Consider the following 22,441-nt stretch of genomic DNA (forward strand, 5'->3'; position numbering starts at 1 on the left):
ATTCCCATCCGAAAAATCTATAAATTCTACTTTGCTGCGGTAAAATTTTTCTCATTTACTTTTCTTTCACGATCACTCTTCCTCTTCTCAACCGTATCTTAAAACTATTCTCCACTTTATCAAAACATTTCTTATTTCCACGTTATTCCACTTCAAGAACATTCATTTTTTCCATATCGATTCCTAAAATCCTAAAAAACCTAAATCAACTTTTCCCTCAAATCTATTATCTTATCTCATCTTTCAGAAGCCGCACAACGCCGTCGAATTCGAATTTTCACTTTCCTTTCCCCTCCTTGCAATTTATCCCAAAGTTCAGCGCCTCGATCGAACGAGCGGAGGCCGCTTCGATCGACACTTCCGGTGTCGGATGTGAATTCGAGATGGCCGCAACCGGTAATCGAGCTCTGGAGCAGAAGAGGGGGGAGGGAGGCGGCTGCTAATCCAGTTTTAGCGGCGGATCGAATCGATATCAGGGCCGATTAACTAATTCTATAATTGGTCGGGGGAGGGGAACAATGGGCGCGAGAACAGCGTTGGCGGTAAAATAAATTTCGCAATTAAAATTACGGGAACGCGCGCGGATCGTGTACACGTTAATTGCGTCGAGTCGAGTAATAACGCGAAATTAATTACCCGTTAACCCGGCTTGGCCGATCCGATCAAATTATACCCGGGTTACATGGTGAACACGTACCGTTTATGAAACTTGTTAATTACATGTTTGTGAGGGGATGGAGGGATAAGGGCTTGTTCCGTCGTTTTATGTTTACATGCACTCGTAGGATAGGAATATTCAATATTTTCGGGGAGACCGAATAATTTTAAGTTATTCGTATGGACTATTCTCAACTATTCTTACGTTTTTAATATTCCTTTCTTTTTCGATTAAGACACGATGCCTGTATTTTATAATGAAATAATTCGTAAGGATATTTTCAAGTACGTATATTATTCTCATTTAATCAATTCTCTGATGAAATTCATTTATATAAAGCAATCGAACTTGAACAAAGATTAATTACCAATTATTCAAACAAATCACAATAATTTCCCTCCCTTCGAAATACCAAAGAGATACGTCAGATGAAAATTCATTCGAACTGAAACGAGGGTTGATTCGCCGATTCTATCCTCATCTCTGGATGAAAAATATCTCTGGAATATATCCCCAATCAACCGTATTTGCGAGATTCCATCGTTAGAGAATCCTGGAACGATCACGAAGCAAAGGGTTGCTCGTATCACTTCCGCTCCCTCCTCGTAAGTAATTATCCGAAGCGAAGGTTGATGCAGCAGCCAAGAGATAGTTAGCACGGAAGGCATTCCTTATTCCTCCCGCGAGATCGTTTTCGAATTAATGCATAGCTCGTGGCTGGAATAGTAGCCACGATTTGCTCGGTCCAGTCCGCGAGAATGAATTACCTGGAAAAGTGGGGATTGCGCGGGGGTGGCGGGCGGGCAGCCAGAGGACGCTCGACTTTTCAGAACCAATTATCGACTCCTATCTCTCCTCCTCCTCTTTCATTAAATTCGAATTAAGGAGGAACCTACGATTTTCCACTCTGTGCACCATCTTTGATTTCATCGTATTTTCACGAGAGGAGAAGGGAAGAAGGAATTAGATACGAAATAATAGTGGTGATATTTTTTCTCGTGATTTTTAAAAAGAAATGATTTCTAAAAACGAAGAAGACATGTAGTTATCCAGTTTACAGTTATTCGTTGAATGAGAAAATATTATTTGTTGTAATTTGAAATGTTGTTGTGATGTATGCTATGAAAAATATATAATTTATAATTTATTAAATAATCGATGCATCGATCGTTTTTTCGTTGACTTTAGTTATGTCTATGTACGTATAAAAGAATCATTCGAAGATTCGAAACTTGATATTTAATAACTTGACAATTAATAATTGATAAGCAATTGAATAATAAATATAATATTATTTAATAATGTTTATTATTTAATCAACGAATAACAACAAATGAATAATATTGTTGTTATTTATTAAATAATATTAATTATTGTTGAAGTAAATTCGTATTATGGAAAATTTATTATTATTTGCTCTACTCCATTTATTTGCATAAAGAGTTTCATTCACGTCCAAGAATATTCTCATTTTTAATTATTAATAATCAAAAAACATAATTTTAATTTTTTATAAGAAAATTCATTCCTTAAATTTTTCAATATCTTGAAATGAAAAGATCTTCAATCTAAAGTTTTGAATTTCTTTTTTTTTTTTCATTCAAAATTGTCGCATCCCATCGTTTCGCAACTTTCTTTTGCACTTTCGTATCACTATATATGGAGAGACACGTGAAAACATACGCTTGTAAATCGGCTCTGTCGATCCACCGATGAAAAATATTTTTCGTCGCATCCCCACTTTTTTATCCCTTCGCAACATGGGTGGAAGAACGAGGTAGAAAAAAAAAGTTGTTCGCTTTGAGCCGAGAGAAAACGCTTCACGAATCTGTTATTTCATCGAGGATAAAAACGAAGAAGAAATTAGAAGGATTAGAGGAGGGGAGCCGCTTTCCCCCGACTCGTCGTTTCCAAGCACTCGCAAGCTTGCAAAATAACTCGAACGAGAATATCCTCGTTAGAGGCTTCCACAGGTTTCTTCTTGCATAACGTGTACTTGTTACTGTGGATGGCTCGTTAAACGGAGACTCGCTACAATATTGATGCTCCACAATAAATGTTACGAGATGACGTATTGGAGAAATTTATTTTCAGATAAAAAATTTTTTTTTTTTTTAAGAATCTAGATTATCGCTTTACGAACTTATTCTTTACGCAAGATATATCGAACCGAGGATAACGACATTAAACCGTTTATGTCTTAACCGAGTTGTTAGCGAGATCGTTTCCATAAAGTGAATCGATTCGATATTATATGTGATTTTGATAGTAATCGTTAAATCTTTTAGTACTATTACGCGTATTAACCATTATTTTTTTATGCCGTGGAATTTTAGAATTTATTTTTTCTTTTTATTTTAAGCGTGTAAATTATTTAAACAATTGACCTTTTAAATATTTTCACTTTTTCCCCTCTTCTTATTATTCTTTATTATTTAGTATCATACATCAGTAACGTCTTTTTCTTTCTGTTTCATTACGTGTGAATAATTTTTCATTTTTTATCTCACAGTATAATCAATATCAACTTTTCTCCCTCATACGCATTTCAAATTTAGTCTTCCAATAAAAATTCAATTAATTTCAACGATATTTCTTTCATTTTGTCTCCATTTATTTTTATTTTCTTATTTGTTTCTTTACTTTTTCTTTACTTTTCTTATCTTTTATCAAGTTGGGACGATAGTTAGACGCATATTAATCATACTCGAATACTCTCGCGTGTCAATGTTTACAATGAAACAAAACGACACGAAGAATATAAACCCGTGGAAATGAAATGAAATAGTTATCTCTGATCGGCCCATGCGTATGTTACTGGCATTCTATCAAACTTTATCTGGGTGGGAGTAAACGCGAACTCGCGTAAATATGCCAGTAAGTGGTGAATATCTGATGGGATGGCGTGTTCTGGTGAACCGTGTACAACGACTAGATTCTACTGGCCAAATTTCTATCCTAAAATTATATTATCGCGGAAAGAACAAACGGGAATTAACCATCTCCGGCAAAATCGTACTGTTACAATCATCCACGTATCCAGAATTGATTTTATATAAGATTTATCAAACTTTGTCTTTTACCCTTCCGTTTTTTGTTAATTTTTAATTCATAAAATTTTAATCTATCGTTCGATAAACGAGATATATTTTATTTTATTTGATAGAATAGATTTAAAATGGTCATGGTTTCAACTAAAGGATATATAAAGTATTTGTTGTAGAATTTGTAAAATTTCAAAAATTGATCGATTTGAAGCAAAATTTACTTATATTTAAAAATTATCTTTTCCCTATTTTGTATATTCCATATTTTTCTTCGGATTCTTCTATTAAACTGAGAAAATATTTTTAAATAGTATCAAAATCCTTAAAATTCTACTAATCCGTATTCAAAAGTATCACGATATTAAAAAATTGAGTTTGATTTGTTCAAACAAGATGTGATGAACTATACTTTCTTTTTTCTCGTACAATTTCACGGGGGATGAAAAAGGAAGATTCGCACGATCCACGTTGATAAAAGAATACGCATTTCAATCGTTTTCCTATTTTTGTTTTAGCCCTTTTCATCCCTCCGATATCTTTAGTATATACGATCGATAATACATTGGAATATATTTACGATATAACGATCGAGAATGCATCGGGGAGAACAGGGTTGAAACGAGACTGGAATTTTTGCATAAATGGTCTCGCGAGATATTCCTTTTGTAAAAGGGCGCGAAAAATCAAACGATTTATTTTCATTTCGTGTAAAAATGATTTTTCTATTGTCTCTATGAGAAGATTTCAATTTTCATTTAATTGTGTGAAATATATTTTCAATTTACGTTCTATATTTATTTTAATTATTTATGTTGTTTTGAAGTCATATGTGAAATTACAAATTTATAATTTATTTCAGGTAAAATTCAATCTGATCGTTTTGCATTGTTTCTATGCCATGGAATTTACTTACAATAATTTATAATTTATTCCAAAATATTTATAGAGCATATATATATTATAATTTATATTATAACTTGTTTCAAGACTATATCATTTTCCTCTAGATAAAAAGAATTTGGATTATTAATGAGATTAAATAACACATAATGCTATTTTGTCAAAAATAAAATCATTTTCTTGGACATTTCAGAAATATAAATTTTCATTATATTAATTCTATATATTTGGTTTCTTCCAAATATTTTTAATTTTATTGTAAAAATGATAATAGATAATAGCGCGTGTATAATGTAAAATTTATAACAATATTTAAATTGTAATTAGATCGTTACTTTTATTGTTCTATTGTCAAATATAATTTCTATTATTCCAATCGAGTCGATTTATTTGCAATCCACTAAAATAATTTCTTGTCCAGTTATAAACCAACGTCAAATTCAAAAAAAAAAAAAGAAAAAATCAACAAAAATAAACTTAACGTGTTTTTCCTCTGTGGTCAACGTATGTACGTCTCTTTCAGTGATTTACACAACGAGTTATAAACGGTTAGTTCCGGATAAATTTTTTTTTTTTTCACTGACTGTTTATGTCCCATTGTTCTTTTTTCTGTCATATCCTCTGTTTCGCGCTCTTCCATGAACCCGGGCGTTCAAGCGAAGTGATAACAGCTGGCCCAGTAAATCAATTCTTTCTTTTTTTCTCTCGCCACTACTCACAACTGTCACGTTGACAATCTGCGTTGGAAAAAGGGTGAAAGATCATTTTCAAACATCAAAATATGTCTGTTAACGAGATTGGAAAATTTGAGCATCGATAAATCCTTCCATCGATATTTTTCTTTTTGATGTAAATTCATCCAAAAATTAATTCGATTTGTAAAAAAGAAAATTTAACGTTTCATATTTGAAGGAATTTTTTTAATTTATACCATCAATCAAATGTATAAAATCATGGTCAAGTTCAAAGATTAAAACGAAAGATGAAAGATTTCCTAATGAATTAAAATATACACATACTTGCTCCAAGATATTAATAATTAAATTTCTAATAAAACTAAAATATTCGATACAAATCATCGCTTGCAAGTGCAAGTAAATATTTAATCAAAATCATTATCGTATAAGATACCTAACCCCTTTCGATCATAACGTCTTCCATTCACTTGATTTCCACGATTCGTTCACACTTCATTTCCGCAAATTAACGCAGGAGAATTTAAATATACCAAATAAAGATATTCGAATGCAGTTTCCTTCTTTCTTTCGAAACTTTAATCTCAATAAATATGTACTGCGAAATATTCTCCCACGCAACTTCCACAACAAAGAGATAAAAATTATTACCGCGTTAATAATCGTAAATACCAATTACGACTCGCGTAATTGTGAATGAGATATTTTATCCTCTCGGCGATAAAATAATGGTTTTACGAACGCGAAACGCATCGTGGTCACGTGGTTGAAAGCCACCAAGGATTAATAAATCGTTGGGGAGAGGAAGCGGAGATTTCGAAATCTGGCCTCTCGAGCCCACCCCCTCGCGCGCGTTCCATCCCACCCCTCGCCCAACTTATGAAATTCAAACGCGCGCACCCCTCCCCCCCTCCCCGCGCCGGGCATTATTTTCATACATCACGGTTTGCCCTCCCGTTATAACGTCATGTACATAACATACTATGTAATATGTATTAACTTACGTTAAGGGTATACGTACTATTACTCGGAGCCTCCTATTATCATTTATAGTGACACAGTCATGCCACCCGGGGGAGCACGGTATAATGTACAAAGTATATTAACAGGAGATGGGTATATATATATACATATATATAAATATATATATAAATATAAATATGCATATATATACATATATACATCGACCCAGCACCGTATAAAGTAGTATATTGGGACATCGATAACGCATGCTGATATCTATCGAATATTCATATCGCGTAGAGCGTTTATTCCTGGCGGGTGGGCGGCCACCGATAATTCCACCGTTACAAAGTGTCACGAGGTTTGTTCCCGGATACGCGTATAGGGAGGGCGTTTTTGTTTCTCGCGATCGTTTTCAATTTGAATAATTGTTATTCACGGGGAATTCGAGTATCGAGTTGGACGGTGGAATTATATGAAAAAGGGGAGGGTAATTTTAGAGGTCTCGTTTGTTGGATTTCGAACGAGAATGGAATGAAATTTTTAATGTTTCGAATTTGGGGGAAGAGGGGAAATATTGCAATTTTGTATTTGAATTGTTGGATATAGTCGAATCATGAAAAGGAGATGTTTCTTGAAAAATTTAAGCGAGGATAGTGATAATGATAATAAACTGTTAAAATTGAATTTGATATATTGAAAATATAGCTTAATTTGAATTAAATTATTCTATTTCAGAGAGGAATTTCTCTGAACAATTTTGCTCCAATCAAAATTTTATTTTCCCTCTTCAATTCGTGAAATGTATTCTTTACATTCGAATCGATATTAACAAAATTAAAAAATATTTTTGAAATTTAAAATATAAAATTCTTTGAAATATTTAATACATTCAAATTTTGAAGGATAGAATTGAAACGAAGTGATCAAATATTAATACGATGGAGAATACGAAATAAGTGTAAAAAATTACGTTGAAATTACGTTAAAACAAAATCGAGCAAACAATTTGCAACGTGATCGTTTCAGAGCATTTATGACTTGGTGTTTCATTATTCAAATCTTCTCGACAGAGATTCTACCGATCCCTTGCTTTATCATTGGCATCTACGTATAATCGTACATTTACATATTTATATCCATTTTGATTGTACGTATATTTCATTGAGAATTTCAAGTAGATCCTCTTTAATTATTAAAATCGACGTGCAATGAAATTCGTTTTTCAACGAAATTCTTTTTATTAAATTCATATAATTTATTACAATATACATACAACGAAATATTCAATTTTGAAAATTCATTGTGTGCAAATGTGAGGAAAATTAACACGTTTTTAAATATATAAATTCGTACACATTGTATTAACAAATTTCAATTTAATTTAATTAAAACATAAATATTTAATTTCCTTCTCCAGTTCAAAACTTTTCTCCAATGAAATTCACAATAGCTATAATTATATAATATTTATTATTATAACAACAATTAATCTTTTCAATTTCAATTCTTTACAACGGTATTACTTCAATATTTCCCAATCTTGCTCTCAATTTGATAAAAATTAATTTTTTTTCAAAACTGAAACTCAATACTTCATTTCATAATTTTATACCCTTCTCCTTACATTTTTTCTTCGAAGAAAGAAAGAGTCATACACGCAATTGACGCCAATAACGAGCTGAAACGATGTCAAACTCGTTCCAACGGAATCATTCCTCCTCGTACAATGCCGCGTTTGCCTTTACGACCACGCACTTCCGTCCGAGCTGTATATCTTGTTACAACCCATTCTGGCTTAAGACAGACCAATCAACTTGCTCATGCACGCAGTCGCAATTGGTTAAAATTAATGTTGCCAGTTTACCCTCATGATTACGACTGATATTCTACGCTCTTCGAGCCAACCGTCGTTTGAAAACTAATCGTTTTTAATCGGTCTTAATCAACGGGGCCAACTGAAGGTTCCTAAGGGTAAAGACCTGTCGAGGAATTATTATTTATTTACCCGTTCGTTTATCGAGGTTATTGTCCTCTTAATCTGTCCATTTTAATTTTAAACACTTGCTTTTTTTTTCTTCAAAATTTTCTGACTTGCTTGGAATTTTTTTCTCAATTATTTAAATAATTTCAATCTGTCAAATTTGAGAAATAAGAGAAAGTGATTTTTTTAATCGAATTATTATTAATAAATGTTCAGGTTTAATTTAAAATTCCAAGACTTCCGAATCATAAAATCGAAATCGTAAAAGTGAAAAGTAAAATTTCCAAGATCTTTCGTTCGCCATCATTTATCCACCATTGTGTCCCTCTGTAACATTCCCCTCGCATAATTTATAATGTTCTCGATATCTCAACCGACCTATTCTATTTCCGGCTCATGACAGTTAGTCAAAGAATTTTCGTTCGACGATTTTCAGAAAGGGAGGATATAACCTTTGGAAATTTGAAGGCGCGATGTATAATACGGTCATGACGGATTTTCCGGTGGCAAGCGGCCGAGAAAGACTCAATTTCCTCTTTGGAGCTGCCTTCCTTTGCCTCCCTTAAAACTAGTTTCAAATGCAATCAGAATAGACAGCGAGTTGCTGTTGCTCATTAAGCGAGTTAGCGAAATTGTGGATTCTTCAGGGTTTCCACAAGGAAACTTCCTCGCCAACCCGTAATGGCAGCCCAACAAAGCGTCTGAATCTCCCTTCATATTTACATTTTTACCTCGTTACAACGTTGTTAATCCATTCGTGTAAATATTTAATTTCGGGAAGATGAATTAAACGAACGTTTTCACCGAGGTATCTTTCGCTTGAAAAATGAAATATCGAGTAGCGTAAAAGGTGTAGCACATTTTGCGAAATGGTGTTTACGTTTTAAAAGGATATCGTTTATTTTCATAAATGAACGCATTACACACATGCACACATGTACCTGTAATGTACGTATCGATGAAACGTCGTTATCGATAATATTGGGATGAATAGTGTTTATACGAAAACTTTGTTTTTCCGTTCTCGTTTCGCTTTAACCTTTCTCGACTATTTCGTACGTATTTGAAATAACGTGGATCAATAATTTATTTCGTATCCACAGATAAAACGCGTAATAAATTTGCGTAAAATTCTTCCAAGATTCTCACTTTTAAGTCTCTCCATTGAAACCACAAAATCCACTTCAATCATGCAATTCTACGGTTTCATCAAGAGCATCCATCATCCCGAAAACAACTCGAAATAATTTCCCTCTCAGGAATTTCTTTGTTTTCTCGTCGAAAAACAGGGAAACGAAGAGTTATGAAACGGATAGCAACTAAGTCGTCTCGAAACGTTGGAATGCCCACGTTCAATTAGCGTTGCGACGAACGAGGGCGTTGACGTTGGATGGAGCGAGTGCTTAAGAAAGGCTCGTTAGGCCGAAAAACCGGAAAGGGCTCGGTTTAAAACGGCGTCGTACATAGACGTCGTAAACGAAGATGAGGAGGACGGGGCAGCTTCGTCTTCGAGGAAACCACGGTTGCCCACTTGACATCCCGCCCACGCGTCTCGCTGCTCCTTGTACAGACTCCCTGCTGCTATTGTGTAAACGGTACAGAAATTTGCGCCGATTCCCCGACCAATCTTCACAGAGATACTTGGTAATTAATGACGAATGAAGTTTCTTTGAAACAGAACTTTGCTTTGTTTCCTTACGTTCCAATTTTTCGAATGTTTGGAAGTTTGGCGAGGGATAAATGTGGATATTTGAGGACGTTTGAGAGACGTATTTTATTTGAGAAAATAGAGATGATAGAATATCGAGAGTGGATATCTCCTATCGTATTATTCAATGAATAATTTATGACTTTTTTTTTCTTTAAGGAATTTATGAGAGGTGGATATTTGAAGATGTTTGAGAGTTGTATTTGAGAAAATAAATTAATTCATTTTCAAATGTTTCGAGAAAACTTTAATTCTCATCTTTAAAATCTTTTCAGATTCAAAAGTAATCGGAATAAGTAATTTAAAATTCTCCAAGAAATCAAGCTAGAGCGACTCAAAAATTCGAAATATATCCTATAATTTTTTCCATCGTGATCTAACCGAAACCAGGATTCAGGGTAAATCGTCTAATCTTTCTAAAACCAACCGAAATTCACCCTTAACGTACCACGGTTTTACTTCTCACGGAAATCCCTTCCGTAGTAGTCCATAAATCGTTGTTCGCGTATCGCTCGATTTAACCAGGAATTTATCCTCCCGTTTCTGAAACGATCCTATAAAAAGAGGAACGAGAGGATCGGATCCGAACGAAGAAGAAAAACTCAAATACATGCATGGAGAAAAAAAAAGAAAAAGAAAGAGAAAGAGAAAGAAAAAATCGAAAGAGATAAATTGAAAAAGCAAGAGGCATAGGAAAAGTAGGAAGGATGTTGAATCTAGTGGCAATATGGCGCGAATCGACGAGCGCACGAAACATGCGAAATGAACGGGGGGCGAGTCCGTTTTCAATAAAGTCTAGCGGCTGCCTGTCGAATTTATTACACGTTTAATTAGTGAACAAATAACACGATTAACGAGGAACGGCCTGCACGCGATAGTTTGCGACGAGGGTGGAAAAACCTCGCCACTGGTGTGTTGGAAAACTGTTGCGCGAGAAAAATGGCCGCCGTATTTTTGTCGAGGCATCAAGGAGGAAAAAAAAAATGGGAAACGGCTAATTGCTTGGTGGATTTTTAACGATATTTTTGAACCCGATATTTTTGCTATAGATCTTTGGGAAAAGAGACGCAATTTTTTGTCTTCTATTTCTCGATTTAATAATTTTCCACTTTAAGGAATATTCGAGTTTTTTTCTAACAGCGAAAAAAGATTATTTCTAGATACAGTTTCTTAGAGAAAAAAGTAATAAGAATTTAGATAAGCCTGATCGTTTAAATTCGAATTATATATTTATTAAAAACAATATAATTAGTGTATTATCCTTAAAAAATGGAATTTTAAAAAAATATTAAAAATTACGACTTTGTCCAAAAATTGATCGATGAAAGTTTAATTTTCGGATCCGAAGAAACAACTTTTGAGACAACTGTTAATAGAGCGATCCAAATAAATTCTGCATATAAATTTCATTGTTGGAAAGGTAGGAAACTTTCTAGGTTTGCCAAATCCATCCCTTGCGCGTGTAAACACGCACGCAAAGCCTTAGGGGTCCTTAATCAAGCAAGCAACGAACAGTGGTCGTTCAGTGACAGACACTAGCTGGGAACATGGCTTTCAGCTGCTCCGTCCATTGTCCTCCCGTCTCGTTCCGCCTCGTCGCGTGGCATGTTAATTAATCCGCTAATTATTAAACTAATTGCCGGCTTAATTGGCTCGCGAGAAACCCACTCCTCATTGAGCCTGATCTTGGTCTTAAGGACGAAGGAGGCGAAAGAAGAAGGGGCTCGACTACGTGGAGAGACAAAAGGGATGAAAGAAGTAGCCATTAGCTGGTATTAGCAAGTACAACGTCATCGTCGTTTAACGAAAACATGTAAAACATGTAACGATTGTTGCAGAGTATTATTTGTAATCTGTGTAGATAAAATATTTTTCTTCCATCGAGGACTTGTATTGTATTGATTTTATTTTGAGATTATCATCAAATTGATGTTTGGATGTGTCAGAAATGAGTATTTTTATTTTTTAATATAAAAGAAAAAGAAAGGAAAAATTAAACTTTTTTAGTAACTTTCGTAATGGGAGCTAAAATTGTTTCTATCTTTTTTCCTAAATGAACGTGATATTATCGAACTGTGTAATTCTCAATTGTTACAGATTGTCAACGCGTGTGTTTGTTGTTATATATCTTGGGGCAGTTACAGACTGGTCATGTATGGGGTTAATAGGTAGTGATATACAATGTACTCTCCCTCTGGCCAATCTCTTGCAAGTTAGGAATTGCCCACAAATTGCAAGCTTAAGAGGTTTTGGTTCTGACGCGATATTTTTTTCTCCTTCGAGAGTCTGAATCTGTTCCCACTGAATAATTGTACGGTGTGTGCTTAGAAGAGAATTCAAGAGTAACGTGGAAGCTGAAAAATGAGGATTCGAAAAGATAACTATTAAGTTCGTGCCATTCGTGTCTCATTATTGCGGAATTGGAATTTACTTTGATTAATTGCATTACTCGTTATAACTTGGAAACTATCTATGTTCTCTCGTCTAATTTCTCATCCTTATAAGATAAAATTCACTCTATATTTCATTCTATACCATTAAATTATAATCACACTGTTCATATCACTATGCTATAAAGTTACAAAGAATCTATTTATTAGATTATTTAGATTACTTTATAATTTATAAATCGAAATAAAGAGATTATTCTCAACCTAACCTATACATTTATTGACAATGATTTTTTTTCAATAATCGATAAATCGAATATCGAACATAATAATATCTTTAATGTATATATACCAGTGTCGAAGAGTTTATAGAAATTTTAGGTCTAGCATAATTTTAAGTATCTAACTAACTGCTCTTTAAGATCGGCCACGAGACTCGTTGTGCCAGGCGTCGCTATTGTGTAACGAGCTTTAGCTGCTCCATCTAGGGTACTCGATCTCGATAGCAACTTACGTTTCGATTCAAGAAGGGATCTTGCGAACGAGTTAACGTTGCCTTTGTTCAGCCTCTGCGATCGGTTTTCTATAGGCTTTTGCTATAAGATTCTTAAGTTTCTAAGGACAGAAAGAGCTTCGTTCAAATATTATATTTATTATACTTAATAAAGGATATATTATAGATACTTGATACGATGATTTCTTAAGGGTATATACGAGATCTCGTTGAAATTAACAATACCTTCTTACGATAAGCCACATGAATGGTCTATCGTGATATATGACTGTTCTCAATTGTTAACGATCGTTTTCGTTCTCACAACAATGTACTTAGACTTAACTCTCCATGAACTCTCACAATGTGGACTATCGATGGAATTAATTCGCAATAATTCACTTGATATCAAAAAGAAATTTCGAAAAATTATTATAAAATATTATATTGCTTTTTTATCACGTATATGTGCCATGTTCAAACGGTATATATGAATCATAAATAGTCGATTTAACGCTTTGATGAGCGTTGTTCAATTCAATCGACGGCGACAATTTTGTAGATGATACTGTCCATGACTTCGATTAATGGCACGTGTATAAGATAACCCTTTATGCCACGTTTACAGCTATTCGAGAACAACATAGCGTGGATTTTGACAATTGAATTTTCATGATTGTGGATACGATAGAATTGTCGATATTGAATTTTTTATCGATAGAAAAGATGAAGAGCGATCAGAGCGGGAAAAAGCCAATTTTAAACAGAGTCCCGCGATTATCGCCCCGTTTGAACCGTCCTGTACACCGGTTCAACGCGATCGAGATATTGTTTCAATCGCAGAGGATCGATGGAAAAAATCAACGGATTAACAAGTTCTATCAATAAACTCTCGCACGCAATCCCGTATCAAATATTGCCCTGTAAAAGCGCGCGGACGATAATATCTGACGGAATTCGAAACTTTGTTCGACGAAGTTCAAATGAACTTGATAAATTCGTCAGGCGTGAAAAAAAACTTCACTTTTCTCTCCTCGTTTTCGAAAGAATAAAATAATAATTCTCTAATCGCGTATGACGATTAAAGAAGATGAAAAAACAAATTTATAACTTGTTTTATAAAAGAAATTTTAATTCTTGACAATATTTTATCACGATCGATAATCAACAACAACGATATTTTTCAACGGCGCAAGGCAATTTCGAGTAAGAGAGAAATTCGTCCAAAAATCACTCGCCCGACGCCGCGTACTCGCCAATTCGAGAAGCGTCCATAGAAGCGTCGCTGACGAGCCGTGGTCGAAACATCGTCAAAACACGAGAATAAAACGGAAGCGGAAAAAAGGGTAGAAAAAGAGAGAGAGGGAGGGAGGGAGAGAAAGAAACAAAAGAGGATCGAAACGTATCAAAATTTCAGATACGCCCTAGATCCCGGACCTCTTCACAGAGGAAAAAAGAGAGGCGGCATTGTGCCTGGCATTCACCACGAGGAAGCTCACGATTCACCTTGCATAATGCAATAACTTGTCTCGACGAGCGGCGAGCGCACAAATGAAACAAAAGAATCGGTCGCTGGTATTTTTCTGTTTGCATCGGACGAGAAAAGGAGAGAATGAAAAAGAAATAGAAAGAAAAACGAGAAAATGAGCGGGGAGGGGACGGGGGAAGGGACAGGTGGTGGAGGAAGAGGAGGAGGAAACACTCGAAAAACCCTGAAAGGGGGAATCCACCCTTGTGTGCGTATCGCGACCTAACCAAATGGGGGTTCTGTTGCACACGCCCCATTGTATCGTGGTTAACTGCTGCTTGCCACGGCATAAAGCGATTCAAAAGACAACAAATTATTTAAAATGGCTCGTTAAATTGTTCCCCGAAGCCGTCGAACCGAAGCGTTTGTCGTTTATTAAGTGGGAGAAAGATTGTCGCAAGCTTGAGGATCGAGCTGTTGTTGGGGCTCGTTGAAAAGTTGTTGGGGACTTTTTGGAAACCTTTTGTGTGCTTTTTCTTCTTCTTCTTTTTTTTTTTTTTGTTTTAGTTCTTTATTTGAGAAGGGAAAGTGAAGGGTTTTTTGCATTGGTCTTTTTTATACTGGATTTTTATATTGGATTGAATAAGATTTTGCATAATTATTTGCCATACTTGTGCGATTGAATTGAAGATAAAAGATATTTTTTTTTTCCTTTATTTATTATTCTTAGATTTATTCGATTTAATAAACTAGTCGTGGCAAATTTGTATTCAGTTTTGTTTCGATAGAAAATTTTTTAAATATTTTACACGAATGTTGTTTTTATTTATATCTTTATTTATTTAACTGTATGATATTCTATTTATTTTTGCACTTTTTTAAACTAATTAGAAATAAATTAAATAGGAAACATTATTAAGTTTATCGACATGATTTAGTTTACTTGATTTTTAACAAAATTTGAGTTGTACGAAAGAAAGATGACACTGATATCGAATCTTTCAATGAAAATCAAAAAACGCGTAGATATTTTATCAATTTTCACACAGAGCTGTCGTTGGAAATGGAACATATCGATGAAATGGAACAAATCGGTCGCTTTGGACCTCTCGATCATGTTTCGCAGAAAGTGATCTAACTTGTCACGTTATTAATTTTTAAACACTAACCTCTATACTGTATTTCCGTATATACGTTCAACACGCTTATTGATTCAACAGCTTGTGATCAATTATTCGTTGTGGCGAAACAAAATGGATGCACCTGTCATTTCGAATCAACCGATATTTTGCGAACGCGATTTTCTTGGATTATGTCAATCATAATGTGCGTTATGAATTTTTTATTATTTTTACGAGATACAAAAGCGAATACGAATTGACATGTGAAATCATTCGTGATATTTAATTATACAAGAAAATCGATAAAAATATTTTGATATTATTTGATTCTCAATAAAATTCCGTATAAAAAAAAATCGATTAGTGATTCTTGTAATACTATTTAATTCATATGCTTAAAACATTTAAAATAAGAAAGAATAGATTCTTTTTTAAGAAAATTCAAATCAACAAAATGGTTATCTGATTCACATTTTTATAAAAAAAATTTTAATTATCATCTAGGAGGAGATATTTTTATTTATAATCACGAAAAAGATTTCTTTCTTTTATTAAACCACAAGAAATTAATTTCATATTTGAGAAACTGGTCAGTTCGATTTATTTTTCAACAGAATGCCTGATTTCCTCGTCAATAAATATTTAATACATTCGGCTTTATTTCGTGCGCGCTGCTTCCAATCAGTAAAAGAGGAGGAAGCTCGTTTGTGAATGCAAAGTACCTTCTTAAACTTTTATAACGTTGGATTAAAAAACTACCTCGAATTTACAATTCGTAAACGGAATTTTCTTCAAAAAATGTACCGTGAAAACAATTGAGAGAGGCGTAGCCAAAAAAAGAAATATGTTTATATTTTTAAATTTTGACACTTTTATTGCAAAAATACCTACATAGAACAGAATTCATTACGAGAAGAAAAAGTTTGGACATTGTACAAATAAAAATAAAATTTTTAACTAACAAATAAATAGATACTTGATTGTTTTTTTACAATAATTACGGTACTTTGAATAATAATTTTAATTTATAATTTCCTTAATCCACGATATAGATAATTTGTATCTTTTAATAGTATTCGAGGAGATGATCGTTGCAGAAAATTTCATTAAATTATTCATAACAAATATTATTTTACTTTCATCGAGGCGATGAATAATTAAAAGATATTCTGTAAACGAACGTTATCAATATTTAAGACAAGAGATATAATAAAAAGAACAAGGAATGCAAAGTACGATACCGTACTTGGACGAGCCTCGATTTTCAAGAAAAATCAAGTGGCCGCGGTTCTAGATTGGTACACTTGACTGAAAACGTTTCGTAAAGCTTTGCCGTGGACGTGAAAAGTTTTCGAAGTCGAAAGTTACCGCAACCCGTAGAAAATACATCTTTGTGTTTAACTTTTCTTCTGAACCTTGCAATAATCTACGTGTCAGACTGATTTGATCCCGGCCAACTTTTAGATGCATAATATAAACCGCGAATTAAATTTCTCCCCTCGAAATCTCTTCAACATTTTTATCCTTTAGATTTTTTTTGAAAAATTAGAAACTTTGATTAATTGAAATATTCTGTGAAATCTATAGAACAAACTTTGATGCAAACTTAAATTATTTTTTAACAAGTAAACTTCAACATAAACTTCAATCATTCTTTTATATTCGTATTTCTTTTGATCTTTCAAACGTGTCTCATCATCATGAATATATTAATTATCTCTTGATGTTTTCTTTCCTTAATATCGAACTTTTATTTATTTTATCTATCGTATCACATGTTCTTCTTAAAATTAATATTGACTTTTTTAATCTTAATAAAGTTGAAAAATTCCCGTTTCAAATAAATAAAACCTATTTTCGTCGAGTCGTAAACAGAGAGCAAAGATCTCTAGCGATTCACGCTATAAGAGATTCAACAGTTCCACGGAAATGTTGGAAAGATTGCAGTCGTGGAACAATCACGGATTTACGATCGTTTTATTCCCTTCAAATAACTATTTTATTTTCCTTCTTATTGATGGATCGTTGAAAGATTTGCCAAACGGAAAAACGAGACTCGTAGTGAAAAAAGTAAAAAACCTATCGAACTGTATTACGTTTGAAATGATAAAGAATAATTTTCAAAACTTCGTACGATATAATTTAAATTATATTTTTATAAAAAAACATCTAAATATTCTTTCACAATTAAAAACTCCCGTATTTTTTCGTATTCAAAATCCTTTATTATCAGTCACAATCATTTATCGTTCGAAAATATTTCACTCGTTGCCAACTATTTCTTCTCACCGGTCCCAAACAACCCATTCTCATTTTCACAATCTCAAAAATGAATATTCGCGAACAGGAACAATAAATCGGCCATTCCCCCGTTTAATGGCTCGAACGCCGCCTATCTTCGACGCCTTTCACGCAATCGTTTCGTCGCGAATCCACCCCCACCAACTCCACTCTCCCTGGAAAGGGGATAATTCCGCTTGTTCACGGTTTTATCGTGTCCGTTTCGCGGTTCGACTCGTGTGCCAAGCGCATGACAAATTCGCACGATCTGGAAATCATTCACGAATTCTACTACTTCGCCGCTTTTGCTCGTGTCTCGAATACCGGATGCCATCTCCATTCCCTATTTCCCCATCTTCCACTCCCTTCCTTTTCACGCGCTGCTACGTGTCTCTCTCTCTCTCTCTCTCTCTCTCTTTCTCTCCCTCGTTTCGATTGTGTTGACGTGAACGACGGATCCGGTTATTGTTTTAAGTGGCACGTAGTTGGCTCGCGATTTGACGTGGAACGAGTATTACGATCTCGAGGAATATCGTTTTTTGGCCACTGAATTCTTTCTTCGATGGAAAAGGGGAGGAGGGAGGGGGTGATGGGAACGATCCGAGTTGAGATTGATGAAGGCTATTCGGTTAGTTTGGGATTTTAGTAGAATTTTAACAGAATTTTTTGGCCTTTCATAGCGTATTTTTTTTTGTCTGTTGCGAAAAATTGGTAAAAACTTTTTAACAAGATGATTATTTCGTTTATTCGAAATGACAAAAGCACAATTGTACGATATACAACAATGGCAAGAATTTATCAATGTGTACGTTTCTAAAAAATGGGCGAAAAGGGAAATTAAATGGATCTTTCAGGATTCTTATAATATTAATTTTCGATTAATTTTTAAATCCAAAAAAGAAAAGAAAAAAATTTTTTAGAATTAACGTTTCCTTTTTGCAAATGTTCGTACTAAAAATCGAATGCGATAATAACAATAATTAGAACCTCACCCCAATCGGCAATTTTCAACGGTACTTGAAAAATTAACGCAAAATCAACGCCCTCTAATTAAGCAATCAAATATTCTCTCGAACACGGCGAAAACTTATCAAACGACGCGACAAAGGAATACAAATTTCACAATCGATTCCATGCGAAAATATTGCCGTTTTACGGCGTACAACCACTCGAAAAATGTTCGATTGCATTTTCGAGGACGATAATTATACAAACGCATGGCCGGATCGGATATTTTTAATTAGCCAGCTATTTGCCGCGCTTGCTCGACGAAGCGGCGATAAACAAATTAATGCGACTGTGTTAAAAACACTCGTTTGGTAGAGAGAGAATGAAAAGGGGTGGGAAGGAGAGGAAATTACTCCCTTGTAGGGATTCGAGGTTTCTCTCTTTTTTTTTTTTTTTTTTTCAACACCTACCCATTACACCAATAATTGCTATTTTTTTTCCACACCCAGTCGGCCGGCAAATGGAGTTCGACTAGCTTTCTCTGTAAACTTTTTCGTTAGGTTGTTTACGCGACAGGCCAACTGGACAAATTCTGTCGTATTTTTCACGCTGTCGTTCGTTAAATGAACGAGAAGACTTTTCATTTGTTTCGAATATTTTTCGTTGGTGATAATCTCTTTTTTCTTCTTTTTTTTCTTTGTATATATCTGAAAACAGTGCATATCTAATCTAATACTTTTGTGGAAATTCTCTCTCATAAAATTTAAGCAACTTTGAATCGTTCAAAGTACAAAGGAAGAACGTGATTTAAAGAACAAAGGGTTAAATTTAATCCAAATAAAATATGCCGAATGAGGAAATAAGTAATTGGATTGAGTGTATTAAATAATATAAGTTTGGAAAAAATTGATAGTTAGGTTTAAAAGCGAAACAGTGATTTAAACTTGTACCTTTGCGTGGACTAAATTTTTGTTCGAATAATATTCCTGACATCGGTGTCAAAAAAAAAGTGATCGATGCGACGATACATCAACTATATAGACTGGAATCATAAAATTCTGGATTTTAAGATTTATCTTCCATCACTAATATCCCACTTTTATTTTTTTTCCCAAAAGAATCTTCTTTTTTCTTCCATTTCTCTCCATTACTAATTCCAAAAAAGAAATCTCTCCCTTCCTCTCTCTCTCTCTCTACTTTTATCCATGATTCCAAAAAAATATTGACTCTTCGCTAATTCCAACTTTTTCCCCATTTCAAAAATTTTGCCTCTACTAATTCCAAAATTTGTACAAAAATCTTCTTTTTTTCAGGCTCGTCCATCCATCTCCTGAGGATAGACGTGCCGAGTATAGCCGATCCGAGGTGGGAAAAAGTGGCGCTCAGATGCGAGTACGATCTGGACGGCGAGGAATTGTACTCCGTGAAGTGGTACAAGGATGGCTTGGAGTTCTTCAGGTTTATGCCCGGCTCGAGGCCGCCTGGTCGTGATTTCCAGCTGGAAGGGGTGTACGTGGACGTGAACAAGAGCGATAGCAAACAAGTGACGCTGTTGGGACAGGCGAACAATCGGAGAGGTTTGTATAGATCCTCGATTCCCCCTCTTTACACAATTTAAGCGATAGTTGGTCGTGCGTGCACGACGTGGATGGTGTTTTTGCCTGAGATATCGCGAGGTCTTGGAGAAAGATTCACGGGGGTTCGAGATCGACAGAGAGGGGTGAGTCGTGCGCGAGGATCGAATCGTAAATCGTGTGAATCAGAGTGTTTTTTTCAGAGTAAATTTTCTTTCGGGAGCTGAGAGTGTTTCTTGTTTTTCTTTTTTTTTTTTTCTCCTTTGCAAATTATTCTGAGAGCGATTATCCAATTGTTCATAGAGAAACGAGAGAGAGAAAGTTTTATTCTCGAGATGAATTTGCGAACTGAGAGGAGATTAGAATTATGCGGTTTAATCTGCTTGGTAAATTATTAATGAGTGATGGAATAGGATGTCTGGAGATGTGTGTTTTTGAGATTTGTAATATTAGTTTTGAGCTTTTGGAGTAACGTAAACAGGATTTTTAATTATTTTTGTAACGTTTATTTTCAGTTTTGAAAATAATTCGTTTCCATTTTTAAGATTATTTGAAGTTATTTGATTTTATTGTGAAATACATTGTGATTTTTTAATTTTTTATAAAGATCTATTTTGAATATTAGAATTTCAGAATAATATTCCTTTAATAGTAACTTCTTCTCTTCACGATACATCTTTTCTTTCAAAATACCATCCCCTTAAATATATCACACTTTCTAAAGAAGTCTTTATATTCAAGTACACTACATAAATTTACGCATTTTAACTTAAAATTCAATCATTGTCAAACTTATCTTCTTCTAACTATCTTAATCTAACTAATTTCAACTTTCTCCCAAGACAAGAAAATACCGTACAAAAACAAAAATAAAAAATAAGAATTTTCTTCAAAATTTGTAAAAAAAAATTCCTGTAGATTTTCTCCCAATTTCAAATTAAAATCGAAACAACAACTCCGCGAGATTTTCCCAACTTGAACCTAGAGAACGATGAAAGTTACGGCCTGGCAGAAATTTCGCTTAAATAACCAACGAACTTGCCTTCTTGTGAACGAGGCTGGCCCCTATTAAATTTCTATTCTCACCCATTTTTCACTGTTCCACAGGGATCCACGCTATTTCACATCTTTCATAAAGTTTCTAATCTTCGAGACTTTTAAAAATAACCTATCTAACTTTCTTAATTCATTAACGATGATCTTTGAAATAAATTTTCAGGGGAGAGAATAAGTCTTATTGTTTTTGATTTCAACTCTGTTCATCGATCATGATTTTTTATATAATGTTAGGAATAGCATTTTATCAATTTTGGGGAGGAAAGGTAATTTTGTATGGAAGAATATTTTTTTAAGTTTCTATAAATGAAAGTTTCACGTTTAGTTAAAAGAAAATGATTTTTGATTAATTATAATGCTTTAAGGATTATTGTATCTTGAGTAGATTGATCGCATTGTTGATGATTATTCGTTAAAATTCAATTTACTCTAAGATAGTTAAAAAAATAGTTAAGAATCACTAGTAATTGCAGATAATTGAAATAAATACACGCTTAATGTATAAAACTTGAATGCTTCTCAATTTTTAAATAATAAATTATCTCAAATGATATTTTTTTCATTTATCAAAAATCATTAAAACATTAATATGAATATTATATCATTAAAATAATAATAATTAGAAATAATTCATCTTTTGAAGTGACTTCTTTTGAAATGGTAAACCTAAAGATTGAAAAACCATTTATACGCTTTTTAAATCAAAATCTCGCGAGAAGAATCGCGAAATTCGTGTTTAAACTCTTCGTTAGAACCGTTGAGATGATTCTGAATATTTTTTTCTGGAAGGAATTAGAGCATATTACAAGCGGTGAAAGAGCAGACTTTGTCTTGCAGCGTGGTAACTTTATTTGAGCAGGAGCTTTTTTTTTTCTTTTTTGGAGGTTCGTGCTGAATGAAGAATGGTTGAAGAGCGATTCATTTCGCCCAGATATTGTTTGTGCGAATTTGAGGGTTGATAAGAGTGAGTAAATTTTTGTTTGAACGGGGAAAAATTGGAAGAGCGTGTAAAAGAGAAAATATGAAGAATGAAACGCGTTAAAAATTAATTTTTTAAAGATCAATATTATTGCACGATTCTTTTTTCAAAATATATTAAAAATATATATTTCAAATGTTATTATAAAATATTGAACATTTTTTGGAATAATCTTTT

The 22,441-nt window shown here is 33.9% G+C and overlaps 1 protein-coding gene across 3 annotated transcripts in view; it reads left to right on the top strand.

Annotated features, from left to right (window-relative positions):
- The window catches only part of LOC107995359 (uncharacterized), a 184,122-nt gene that overhangs the window by 53,056 nt on the left and 108,625 nt on the right, over window positions 1–22,441 (top strand). For all 3 annotated transcript variants that reach the window (XR_009830848.1, XM_062078189.1, XM_062078190.1), the window contains one exon: window positions 19,969–20,232. Coding sequence is in view for 2 of the 3 variants with exons in the window: in XM_062078189.1 (XP_061934173.1) it covers window positions 19,969–20,232 (264 nt within the window). In the remaining variant the exon portion in view is untranslated. The remainder of the gene's footprint in view (window positions 1–19,968; window positions 20,233–22,441) is intronic.

The sequence above is a fragment of the Apis cerana genome, linkage group LG8 (assembly GCF_029169275.1).
Source record: "Apis cerana isolate GH-2021 linkage group LG8, AcerK_1.0, whole genome shotgun sequence".
Taxonomy (NCBI): Eukaryota; Metazoa; Arthropoda; class Insecta; order Hymenoptera; family Apidae; genus Apis; species Apis cerana.